Here is a 13,223-nt window from a genome sequence, read left to right on the forward strand (position 1 = left end):
TGATGAGTTCAACCCTTGCATCAGGCTCTGCACTGACAGCAGTGCTTGGGATTCTCTCTCCCTCTCTCTCTGCCTCTCCCCTGCGCGCGCTCTCTCTCTCTCTCTCTCTCTTTCAAAATAAATAAAAACTTAAAGAAAAATTGTCCTACACCATTTTTTGTTTTTTTTTTTTAAAGAAACCAGATCATTTGTCTTGAAGAATTTCTGCCTTTTGGATTTGGCAGAGTCCTTTCTTGTGTGTTTAATGTTACTGTTCTATCCTCTGTAATTCCTATAGACTAGAGGGTGGATCTAGAGCATGCTGTCCATTAAAAATATAACATAAGCCCTGTGTAACTAAATATTCCTGTAGCCACGAGAAAGGAACAGATGAAGTTAACTGTAATGTTTTATTTAAACATTTTTGTTTAAAATGTCATTTCAATTTGTTATCTGTATAAAAATTAAGAGAACTTTGTTCTCTCTTTTTTAACAAAGTCTTTGAAATCTGATATTTTTATTTTTTGAATTTTTTAAAGGTTTAATTTTTTTTAACGTTTATGTGAGAGAGAACGAACACAAGCAGTGGAGGGGCAGAGAGGAGGGAGATGGAGGATCTGAAGTGGGCTGTATGCCGAAAGCAGAGACCCCGATGCAGGGTTTGAGTTCACGAGCTGTGAGATCATGGCCTGAGCTGAAGTTAGACATTCAACCGAGTCACCACAGATGCCCCCTATGTTTGTTTGTTTAATTTTTTAATGTTTATTTTTTGAGAGAGAGAGAGAATGAGTGGGAGAGGGTCAGAAAGAGAGGGAGGCACAGAATCTGAAGCAGGCTCCAGGCTCTGCACTGTCAGCACAGAGCCCGATGTGGAGCTCGAACTCATGAACTGTGAGATCATAACCTGAGCTGAAGTGGGACACTTAACCGACTGAGTAACCCAGGTGCCCCGATGTATATTTATTTTTGAGAGAAGGAGAGAGAGAGAGAGAGCAAACAGAGAGAAAGGGAGACACAGAATCCAAAGTAGGCTCCAGGCTCTGAGCTGTCAGCCCAGAGCCCGATGCAGGGCTCAAACTCTTGAACCCGAGATATCGTGTCCTGAACTGAAATCAAGAGTCAGACTCTTAACTGACTGAGCCACCCAGGTGCCCCCTGATATTTTGTATTTTATACTTAAGGACACATTATCTTCTCATCAACCTTTTACCTAATAACAGTCATTGATGGCACATTGCCTAGATTCATTATGTCATTAGGGACTGGGAAATGACAATTTTCTATTTCATTCTTCATTTTATTAGCTGGAACTTTTCTCCAAAGAGGAAATTTGCCTATCCCAAAATACAGTTTGTAGAGGGAAAGGATAAGTACTTTGTTTTTTCCCCTTTGTTTATCTGTTTTCACAGTAAGGAATTGGTGCCAGAGTAGTCTCCAGTGGGGACTAATGAAGTAATTTTTTATTATTTTTTATTTCTAGTTTTTTTGGATAACCTGAACTTGCAGATTTTTATATATTTGTGCTTTAAACTATTGTCTTTTTCATTTGTGGATACTAAATTGCCTCTTTTTAGATGAGTAGAAGTTCCCTTTTGAAGTTAGGTTTTTTGTCGTTTGAATATGACCCCATTCTCTTTGGGGCCTTCCTTCTGGCATAACAGAGTGCCCTATATACACTTGGAATATTTTTGCCCCAGCCCTGAATTAGCCAATTCTCTTAAGAGTCTTTTTTTTTTTTTTTAATGTCTGTTTTTAGGGAGCGAACATGCGTGAGTAGGGGAGGGGGAGAGAGAGATGGAGAGAGAATCCCAAGCAGGCTTCATGCTAACACAGGCAGAACCCAACTCAGGGACAAGCCCAGGCAAACACAGTTTGTGAGTTCACAGAGCCTGCTTGAGATTCTCCCTCTTTCTCTACCCCTTCCCCCATTGCACTCTCTCTGTCTCTCTCAAAACAAATAAATAAACTTTAAAAAAGAATAGTTTAACATACATGGTAAAAGAATTTTAAAGGATATACAGTGAAAAATAAGTGCTTTTCATTTAGTAAATTTTCAGTAACTACTTGAATGAGCAAGTGGCTGGCTGATCATTAGGATATTCTTTAAACCAGCAAGTCATTTCCTTCCATCTATTCTGAACTTACATATTTTGTGAAGTCGCCAAGGGAGGGATCTTCCATTATGGATAAGTTTCACCCACTCTCTCTTTTTTATTAGAATGGTGTGCTGCTGAGAACTGTCCTGGACCCCGTCACTGGGGATCTGTCTGACACCCGCACTAGGTACCTGGGGTCTCGTCCTGTGAAACTCTTTCGTGTCCGGATGCAAGGCCAAGAGGCAGTAAGTAATGAAAGTGGGCAGGCAGCATGTTTAGACGTTAGTGGCATCAGCTGAGAAAAGTTCCCTTGGTGTAAGTTTTGCTATCATTAATTCACCCATATATAGTTAGACATTAGCTTCCTCTTGTAAGTTTCTTTTATGTAGGAAGTTGTGGATCCCTTCATCCAGAGCTTTCCATGGCATTGAGCTGTTTTGGTTGTGGGTAGGTTAGGATATGGATCTGTTCAGCCCTCAGGCTGGGCAAATGGAGGTGATTGAGAGGTAGCTAGAAACCTCCCATCTGGGGTACCTTTTTCCACAAGCAACCTTGTACCAATACCAGGGTTTACCAAGTAATGTGAAAGAGATTGGGAAACATTGTGTCCTTTGTATCTAAGAATGTTACTATTGCTGGGTGCTATGCTAGTTCTTGACTTGCAGTCAGCATTAGGTGCAGTAGCATGTCATTCTTGCAACTGTCCAGCCTTATGATAGTATTCGCATTTTACACATGTGGAAATGTAAAGAGATTGAGTGATTAGGTCATAACAGCTAGTAGCTCATGCTTTGAGCAGATAGTAAGCCATACATACTGCCTCTTCTCCAGGACTCTTTTTAGTCTTAAGGTAGCCTTTTAGGTTTCCAAAATTCGTTGGGATATTTTGCAGACTGAAAGTTACAGGTACGGAGTTCGGTTAGCATTCCAAGTTTGTGTTTATCCCAAGCTTATTGGAGGTGTTTTTCTTTCCTCAGGTGTTGGCCATGTCTAGCCGCTCGTGGTTGAGCTATTCTTACCAGTCTCGTTTCCATCTCACCCCCTTGTCTTATGAGACCCTGGAATTTGCGTCTGGCTTCGCCTCTGAACAGTGTCCTGAGGGCATTGTTGCCATCTCCACCAATACCCTGAGGTGAGAGTTCCACACTGCAAGCCCACTGGGAAGTTCTGCCAATGGCTGGGATTCTGGTTCTGCTAGAGTGTTGGCAGAAGTGATGAAGCGATGACTTGGTGGCAGTGAGCCGACTCTTCACCGTGGGACTAGGGTGTTGGAACTGAAACCTTCATTTGGCTCAGGATTTTAATGAAGTATTGGTAGCCAAGTTTCAGTGTCTGAAGTTTTAGCTTCTGTTTAGATTTTCACGGCCAAGTTTTAATATACTGATCAGTACAGTTCACTTTCCTTAAGATTTAAGAGTCTTGTTTTCCAGGGCAGCGCCATTGGATTAGTTTTAGAGCAGGCAGGAATTGAATCTCTGATATCTTTTTCTCATTCTCATTCTGTCTTATTTGCAGTGTTACATGTTCATTTTTAACCTCAGTATAAATTCTTTAGGCATTTTGTAAGTTGACAGACTCCTATTTATGCTGAGTATGTTAGAGTGTGCACTATCTATATTGTTTTGACTGTCTCAAGTTTTGGGTTTGTTTTTTTCTTTTTTGGTCTTTTGCTGCCACCCATGTTCATGTCCTGGTTGTAAGTATTGGCTCCTCATAAGAGCAACTCTATCAAGAGGCTGTAACTTACCAAGTGGGTAACTTACCAGGTGAACTCCCAGATCTATGCAGTAGCTTTCAGGATCTTTTCAGTCATTGTTCACTCTCTCTCTAACCTCCACACACATATATACCTTCTATTTCAGCAGAATTGCTTTACCTGCATGGTGTTTTATCTCTCTTTTTTAATGTTTATTTATTTTTGAGAGAGACAGTGAGCTAGGGAAGGGCAGAGGGAGAGAGGGAGACAGAAATCGAAGTATGCTTCAGGCTCTGAGCTGTCAGTACAGAGCCCAATGTGGGGCTCGAACCCACAACCCTGAAATCTTGGCCTGAGCTGAAGTCAGGCTTAACTGACTGAGCCACCCAGGTGCCCCTCCTTTGAAGGTTCTAATGTGGGTTTCAACAGTGAAAACCAGAGTCACCGTGAATAGTTGCTGGCTCTTCCTGGAGTGGAAGTCCCTTCTAGGATTTGTCTATTGTGCAGAATCTTCTATATTAGAAGGCATGCTTCTTACTGCCAGCATTAGAGCTTGAGGGGTGATGCATTTGCTGTGACTGCTCATGGACTATTTTGATATCATTTTCTAGTTCCTGAATGAATAATCTATTAATTCCCTGCCTTTCTCCCCATAGGATTTTAGCATTGGAGAAGCTAGGTGCTGTCTTCAATCAGGTAGCCTTTCCATTGCAGTATACACCCAGGAAATTTGTCATTCACCCAGAGAGTAACAACCTTATCATCATTGAGACAGACCACAATGCCTACACAGAAGCTACAAAAGCTCAGAGAAAGCAACAGATGGCAGAGGTAATGAGACTTGACTTTTAGGGTTCAATTAAAAGGCACTGAAATTTTGTTGAAAAGTTTAAACTTGTGTAATTTTTTATTATATTCTAAAGATACAGGCTCTTGTCAGGTCCTTTAAGTAGAGCCCTTTGCCAGAATCCTTAGTTTTAGAGGTTTTTTTGTGACTTGGAACTAATATACTGACCTGGGTTTATTTAGTACTCAGCTTTCTTTCTTAGAACATAGTTGTTCAGTCTTTGAGCTTCCTAAACAGTCTGTATGTGTTTCCTGGATTTGAGCCCAAAGGAGACAGCTTTCATATTTTCCACAACACTTCTTCTTTCCAGAAATCATTTCCCAGCAAAAAACAAATAGATCCAACCATGTAAAACTGTATCTGGCCTGGAAGAGAGGAGACAAATAGTAGTCTTAGCATGGGAAGTTAGATGGGGTAGGTGGAAGAGTTGTGTTTTCATTTTATGTATCTCAGACCATTTGTCGGTTATTTGTCAGTTGATGTTCAGTTTTTTTGGTATTAAAAAAAAGAAGTACCTGATTTCCCCTTTAGTGGTTTCCCCTCCTCCCCTTATGTATACACCTTTCCCTTTAATCTTTGTTTTGGGAAATCTGGTTTTGGCCTACAGACTTTGCTATTGTATATAATATGAACTCTCCTTGGAGGTGTTTTTGCTACTTGACCACTTCTCACCCAGCACCCACTTCTGAACACACCAACTCTTCCTTGTTTTTATTTTCGTTTGTTTTGTTTTTGATTTAGGAAATGGTAGAAGCAGCAGGGGAGGACGAGCGGGAGCTTGCTGCAGAGATGGCAGCAGCTTTCCTGAATGAAAACCTCCCTGAATCCATTTTTGGAGCTCCTAAGGCTGGCAATGGGCAGTGGGCCTCTGTGATCCGAGTCATGAATCCTATTCAAGGGAACACACTAGACCTTGTCCAGCTAGAACAGAATGAGGCTGCTTTTAGGTAAGGAGCTCAGGACATCAGCTCCAGGGTTTTGGAGGCTCTTATGGGAATTTTCTGGCCTATAACTAATGCTTGATTCCTGCTTCTTTCTCTGTATACAGTGTGGCTGTTTGTAGGTTCTCCAATACTGGTGATGATTGGTATGTGTTGGTGGGCGTGGCCAAAGACCTGATACTCAATCCCCGGTCTGTAGCAGGGGGCTTTGTCTATACCTACAAGCTTGTGAACAATGGGGAAAAATTGGAGTTTTTGCACAAGGTAGGAACCAGCCTGGATCTTAGGTCCTACTAGGCTTTCCCACTTTTGCTTAAGTTGTGGGTCAGGTCTTCTGGTGACCATTTTGGGAACCAGCTCATTGATGGTGTTCCATCTGTTGGTGGCACACAGAAAATGCTGGGGTTTTCATGCTCCAGTGAAGCTCCATTGCCTGGGTGTCCCACCGGAAGCCTATGTGCTAACCATCCACAGTGGTGAAATAGATGCACACTGAATTGGCCCCTTGTTTACTAATTTTACTAAGCAGGCAGCAATTTGTTACCAAAATCCAGCAGTTCTAAAGAATTAATATTCTCTCAAGAGTTAATATTTAACAGATACAGAGAAGTTCTGGGGATGGATGGTGGTTTTGGTTGCACAACACTGTGAATATGTTTGATGTCACTGAACTGTATGCTTAAAAATGATTAATGGGACACCTGGGTGGCTCAGTCGGTTAAGCGTCCGACTTCGGCTCAGGTCACCATCTCACGGTCTGTGAGTTCGAGCCCCACGTCGGGCTCTGTGCTGACAGCCCAGAGCCTGGTGCCCATTTCAGATTCTGTGTCTCCCTCTCTCTCTGCCCCTCCCCTGTTCATGCTCTGTCTCTCTCTGTCTCAAAAATAAATAAACGTTAAAAAAAAAAAAATGAAAAAAAAATGATTAAAGTGGTAAATTTTATGTGTGTTTTAATCACAAATTTTATTTTATTTTTTTTTTTATTTATTTTTTTTTTTTAAAATTTTTTTTAACGTTTATTTATTTTTGGGACAGAGAGAGACAGAGCATGAATGGGGGAGGGGCAGAGAGAGAGGGAGACACAGAATCGGAAACAGGCTCCAGGCTCTGAGCCATCAGCCCAGAGCCCGACGCGGGGCTCGAACTCCCGGACGGCGAGATCGTGACCTGGCTGAAGTCGGACGCTTAACCGACTGCGCCACCCAGGCGCCCCAAATTTTATTTTTTTTAAAGCTTATTTTTGAGAGAGAATGCATGCATACAAGTGGGAAAGGGGCAGAGAGAGAGAGGAAGACCCAGAATCTGAAAGAGGCTCCAGGCTTTGACCTGCCAGCACAGAGCCTGTTGTGGAGCTTGAATTAGGAACTGTGAGATCATCACCTGAGCCAAAGTCGGACATTCATCTGACTTAGCCACAATTTTTAAGTTAAGGGAAAAAATTCCTGTTCTTTCACACAGTACATTTATGTATCTCCTTTCCTTCAGCCCTTCCACAGGGAAGTATCCTCTAAGAAACAGTTACTTCATGGAGTTGTCTTGGTGCTAAACTCATTGTGTCTCCCTTGTCACTAGCACTCCATTCCAATCCGTCCACAAGCAGCAATCACTTCTCCAGTATTGAGTCTTCACTATTAGTTAATAGCACCATTTGAATTAGCATGGGTTCAGAGACAGCATTCCTCAGGCCTGAGGGCTTCCTTCCACCTGTGGCACTGATTGATTTGCTGAGTGATGTGCAGTGTATGGGACCTATTTACCCAAACACTCTGTTTCATAGAAACTGTTGTATGTGTGATTTATTTCTCTGATGAGCAAAAGATGATCACCTATTGTCTTCCTGACAGATGCCTGTAAAGATATTTTAGGTTTGAGAGGGTGGGGCTAGCGTATGACTGGTGTTCTGATAGCTGCATTACCTGCTTTTCTTCTCACAGACTCCAGTGGAAGAGGTCCCTGCTGCCATTGCCCCATTCCAGGGGAGGGTGTTGATTGGTGTGGGGAAGCTTCTGCGAGTCTATGACTTGGGGAAGAAGAAGTTACTCCGAAAGTGTGAGAACAAGGTAAATATGCTGGTAGAGGGCTTCAGATGTAGCTAGTGTGGAAGAAGGAAAATTGGGCAGGATGGTGGACAGTAACTTAAAATCACATCTCTTTATTAGGACCTTGTAGTTCCCCAATTTCAGCCTAAGAATGAGGCCTTTGAGCCTGGAGAATGAGAGCAGTTAGGTGGCTTTCTTGATTTCTTCACATAAAGAACCAGATTCTGTCCTGCTTGCTTCTATAAGGTATTTAACTCTGAGAACTGAGCATATATTTCCTCTATATTAAAACCAGTAGTTTTTTTCCTGTCTTTTAGCAATTTTTTGCTGACTACTATTCTCTAGGCCCTGTATGTGTTGAAGTCAGGAGCAGCTGGACTTTCTGTGTGTTCTGAACCTCAAGGTTACTCCTATTGCTGTCCGTGTTTTTCCCAGCATATTGCCAATTACATCTCTGGGATCCAGACTATTGGACACAGGGTAATTGTGTCTGACGTCCAGGAAAGTTTCATCTGGGTTCGATACAAGCGTAATGAGAACCAGCTCATCATTTTTGCTGATGATACTTACCCACGATGGGTCACTACGGCTAGCCTTCTGGACTATGACACTGTGGCTGGGGCAGATAAGTTTGGCAACATTTGTGTGGTGAGTTGATGTTTACTTGGCTTACATTGATGTGTGGAAAAGCTGGCATAGTTTTCACTGGTAAAACCAAGGACCCAGGACTGTGATTTCTAATATGGAAAGTAAAAATGAGTATAGAATTCAATCCTACTAAGGCTGCCTCTAAAAATGAAACTGTTATGTAAGCTTTTTACCATTTTTTAATTTTTTTAAATTTTATTTATTTTTAAAGTTTTTTTATTTATTTATTTATTTATTTATTTATTTATTTATTTATTTATTTATTTTGGGACAGAGAGAGACAGAGCATGAACGGGGGAGGGGCAGAGAGAGAGGGAGACACAGAATCGGAAACAGGCTCCAGGCTCTGAGCCATCAGCCCAGAGCCCGACGCGGGGCTCGAACTCCCGGACCGCGAGATCGTGACCTGGCTGAAGTCGGACGCTTAACCGACTGCGCCACCCAGGCGCCCCTAAAGTTTTTTTTTTAAAGTAATTACTGCACTCAATGTGGGGGTCAAACTCACAACCCCCAAATCAAGAGTTATACACACTCTACTGACTGAGCTAGGCAGCCGCCCCATTCTTGTCATTTAGAACCTCCTCTCCTCCATCCCTCCACAACCTACCAGTCCACCTTCTTCATCTTCATTGGAATATGATTTTTTTTAATGTTTAGGGTTTTTTTTTTTTTGTTTTTTTTTTTTTTTTTTTTGAGAGAGAGCGAGCGAGCACGAGTAGGGGAGGAGCAGAGAGGGAGAGAGAAAATCCCAAGCAGGCTGTGCACTGTCAGCACAGAACCCAGTGTGAGACTCAGATTCAGGAACTGTGAGATCATGACCTGAGCCAAAATCAGGAGTCAGACACTTAACTGGCTAAGCCATCCACGAACCCCTGGAACATAATTTAATAGTGATAGGTTTCATTTGAACTAATGAGTAATGTATATTTTTACTTTTATCAGAATTTTGGCCTCTCTTTTTAAAAAAAAAAATTTTTTTTTTAACGTTTATTTTTGAGACAGAGAGAGACAGAGCATGAACGGGGGAGGGTCAGAGAGAGGGAGACACAGAATCTGAAACAGGCTCCAGGCTCTGAGCTGTCAGCACAGAGCCTGATGCGGGGCTCAAACTTACGGACCGCGAGATCATGATCTGAGCCGAAGTCGGCCGCTTAACTGACTGAGCCACCCAGGTGCCCCTCTCTCTCTCTTTTTTAATGTTTGTTTATTTTTTAGAGAGAGCCAGCACATGCGCTTGGGGGAGGGGCAGAGAGAGAAGGAGAGAGAGGATCCCAAACAGGAACGCACTGACAGCAGAGAGCCTGGTGCGGGGCTTGAACTCACGAACTGTGAGATCATGATCTGAGCCGAAGTCAGAAGCTTAACCGACTGAGTTACCCAGGCTCCAGCTTCTCTTTTTAAGCCCAGTGTCACTTTTCTTATTTATGTCCTATGGCCTTTGGTTTGCTTTTGCTTAGGGCTTGATACTCTTGAGTTTCTCACTCAGACACTAGGTGCAGGAAACCAGCTCAGGCCTATGCCAAAGTTGGTGTCCCAGGCTTGCTTTCAAGGATCTGGGGCAAACATTGCTTGGTGATTCAGGTGAGTAAGTGTAGGACCCAGTCCTCTGACTTGTGTCACTTCCTTGTAGGTAAGGCTCCCACCTAACACCAATGATGAAGTGGATGAGGATCCCACAGGAAACAAAGCCTTGTGGGACCGGGGCTTGCTCAACGGGGCCTCTCAGAAGGTAGGATTACAGAAGGGGCTCGGAAGGATGGGAGCCAGCCTGCATAGTACATTCCCCATGGCCCTCACTGAGGGAACAGTTTTTAGTCACTTACCCACAGCGCACATGATTCTGCTGAGTACTCTCCTGTGTATGGAAGTCCTTTTATGGCCTGTGATGGACAGATGCTAGGTTTGATGTAAAATGACCAAGTCAACATTCCATTTTTATGACTGAAGAAATAAGATTTTTTTTCCAAGACATTTTAGCAGTTGAGTGGAGCATAATGAGTTTCTTGGAAAAAATTGTTAAATAGGGTCACTCCCTTTATGAATCAGCTTCTCTCTGAGATGTTCTGGGTTCTTTACTTTTCTCCTATAGGCATGTATTTCTGTAGTAAAGCATCTCTGGACTTCTTAGATCTATTTGAGAAGGCAAGTCTAATGATTGTTGCTTTTTAATAATTTTCTGTGGGTTTTTTTATGTAAACTTGATAATTTAACAAAAATTTTTTTCACACTAATTGTTTATCAGAAATGATCTAACTTTAGCATGTTGGTGGGGACATTAATCTCAAGTAAATGTTAACATTCTGAAGTATTTTTAAGTGTTAGTGAGTTTTGGATTTAAAAGAAGATGAAATCTGCCCTTTGGAGGCACTCCTTGCTCTTGGTAATCTAGAACAGGTTGTGAGGGCACACATAGTTACTAGTCTGTTTTTGACTTGCAGGCAGAGGTGATCATGAACTACCATGTAGGCGAGACAGTGCTGTCATTACAGAAGACCACACTGATCCCCGGAGGCTCAGAATCGCTTGTCTATACCACCTTGTCAGGAGGAATTGGCATCCTTGTCCCCTTCACATCCCATGAGGTAAAATCTCCCACACTCTTCTGGCCTTTGCTTTGGCAAGGTTGTTTCTTGGTGCTGAATCAGCCTAAGAGGACAAATCTTATGTCCCCACTTGTAGCTAGGCATGTTCTGGAAATTTTATAAAGTGACAGATGTGCCAAGGTAGATAAGAATCCTGATATCCCCCTCCCACCCCTGTGGGAAAAGCCATTTGTTTTCATATTGTACCTGGGTTTGGTTCAGTTCTGATGTGGATATAGCATTAGTCAGAGGCCAAAGCCCCAGAACCAAACCCCACAGGAGTAGGAATGATGGATGATGAGTACTGTGCATTTAATCTGCCTCCTTGAGTCAACTCTGGGATTGGCTAAATTGGATTTATGTCATTCCAGCTAAAGAAGCTGGGATCAGGAATCTGACTTCACAAATCACTCTTTACATACTGTGTTCTCTTGTGTTCTGTAAATACAGGTGGGGTTTCTTTCAGGCATTCGCTATCTTGTAGCAGGAAAACCTGTGATTGTCAAAGGAGCAATTTGTTAACAAACAAAGCAACTTGTTAACAAATTAAGCAATTTGTTAGCAAGTAGTTAATATCTCTGTGGTAAAAAAAAAAAAAAAATCAATGGCTTGTCTGTTCATTTTGCTTCTGGAAACCATAGACTAGTAGTTGAAATCACTTTTTTCTTTTAGTGACAGATTCTTTGTTTCTTCCACCAGGACCATGACTTCTTCCAGCATGTGGAAATGCACCTCCGGTCTGAGCATCCCCCTCTCTGTGGGCGAGACCACCTCAGCTTTCGTTCCTATTACTTCCCTGTTAAGGTAAGGTCTTAACCTTACTACACACCAGAACCTGGGGGTCTTGTTGGAAATCTGAGTTGAAAACGGGGATCTTTAGCCCATTTAACTTGTGTTTTCTGTGGACCTCTGTCTTTTAAAAATCAGAGCAGTCCTGAATTAAAAGGGTGGATTGATGGAGGCAGTAATGGGGGAAAGGAATGACTAGTGATATTCAGGGACCTCTTCCCCTGGGGCAGACCACAGCCAGAGAAAAGCCTTCACCCAGTTTTGCTAATCTGAACACAGGCTACTGAGGATGAACTTAAAATAGCATTCCTGGCTCTGTAAATGGTTCAGATACCAGAATAAAACCTTTCCTTGCAGGTGCTCTAGCATATGTCACTTTCCGTGAGCGTCTAACCTTTTTATTCCTTACTTTTCTATGTCTTAGAATGTGATAGACGGAGACCTCTGTGAACAGTTCAACTCCATGGAGCCCAACAAACAGAAGAATGTCTCTGAAGAACTGGACCGAACCCCACCTGAGGTGTCCAAGAAGCTTGAGGACATCCGGACCCGTTATGCCTTCTGAGCCCTTTCCCTGTGGGGCTTGTGTCAGAGACTCTCTGTTTTGTTTCCCCTACCACCTGGCTCTGAACCCATGTGGCAGAAGGGTGGCTGGTTAATTAAGACTTTGTAATATTAAAGCTAGTATGTCTTTCGTATCCACTCTTTCCCTGGAGTGACTGGTTCCCCCTAAAATTGGCACTGAAATTTGCTATGCTTCTTTTTGCCTAGTACGTAATACATTGCCCCCAGGTTCTGGTGTGTAATAAGATGTTGGCGATTCCCCCAAGCTTTCCCTGCACTGAAATATCTGGCTCTCTTGTCTACTTTTGTACACACCGTTAGTTTTTAACCAGTTTTCCTGTAAATATAGTTTTGTACAATGTTATGTTTGTGGGTGGGAGGTGGGGGAGAGATGTGGGGAAGGCAGGCAAGCTGAGGTGGGGACCAGGTTGAATATAGTATAACTCCTGAGTTCTGCCACTCTGAAATCTAACCAGAAATACAATGTAGTTTTTAAGGTGGCTGGAGTCCATGTGTCTTTTCTGGGGGTGAGAATTTAGGTGGGAGATTTAAACCTGAGTTGGAGCAGGAAGAATGGAGTATCCTCCTTCTTTCCAGCTACCTGCTTGTACTTCTGGTTCCCTGTGGCCTCACTCCTGGCTTTGTGGTGGTTTTTTGGCTTCCTGTAGTTCTTTCTGCTATGCAGATGAAACTTGGGCTTAATAATAAACATGGAGTCAGCCACACCTCTTCCCATTGAATATTGAGGAAGGGTGGCTGATTTCTTCTCTGGTGTTTTATTTTATTTTTTTAGTGTTTGTTTATTTTTAGAGAGAAAAGGTATGCCTGTGCACGGTAGGGAGGGGCTGAGAGAGGGAGACAGAATCCTAAGCAGGCTCTGCGCTATCAGCACTATCAGTGCAGAGCCTGACGTGGGGCTCTGTCCCATGAACTGTGAGATCAGTATGAGCTGAAATCAAGAGTCAGACATTTAACTGACTGAGCCACCCAGGTGCCCCTCTTCTCCCCTGTTGTAGCTTCTTCCTACTTTGAGGTCTTAAGA

At 42.7% G+C, this 13,223-nt stretch overlaps 1 protein-coding gene across 2 annotated transcripts in view; it reads left to right on the top strand.

Moving 5' to 3' along the window:
• The window catches only part of SF3B3 (splicing factor 3b subunit 3), a 48,668-nt gene extending 35,708 nt beyond the window's left edge, over window positions 1-12,960 (top strand). For both annotated transcript variants that reach the window (XM_047835987.1, XM_047835986.1), the window contains exons 16-26: window positions 2,198-2,320; window positions 3,053-3,207; window positions 4,428-4,602; window positions 5,360-5,565; window positions 5,667-5,823; window positions 7,494-7,619; window positions 8,034-8,246; window positions 9,877-9,975; window positions 10,685-10,828; window positions 11,528-11,632; window positions 12,042-12,960. In XM_047835987.1, coding sequence (XP_047691943.1) covers window positions 2,198-2,320; window positions 3,053-3,207; window positions 4,428-4,602; window positions 5,360-5,565; window positions 5,667-5,823; window positions 7,494-7,619; window positions 8,034-8,246; window positions 9,877-9,975; window positions 10,685-10,828; window positions 11,528-11,632; window positions 12,042-12,182 — 1,644 coding nt within the window. In that variant the 3' untranslated portion in view covers window positions 12,183-12,960. The remainder of the gene's footprint in view (window positions 1-2,197; window positions 2,321-3,052; window positions 3,208-4,427; window positions 4,603-5,359; window positions 5,566-5,666; window positions 5,824-7,493; window positions 7,620-8,033; window positions 8,247-9,876; window positions 9,976-10,684; window positions 10,829-11,527; window positions 11,633-12,041) is intronic.
• Window positions 12,961-13,223: the final 263 nt, after the last annotated feature.

The sequence above is a fragment of the Prionailurus viverrinus genome, chromosome E2, assembly GCF_022837055.1.
Source record: "Prionailurus viverrinus isolate Anna chromosome E2, UM_Priviv_1.0, whole genome shotgun sequence".
Lineage (NCBI taxonomy): Eukaryota > Metazoa > Chordata > Mammalia > Carnivora > Felidae > Prionailurus > Prionailurus viverrinus.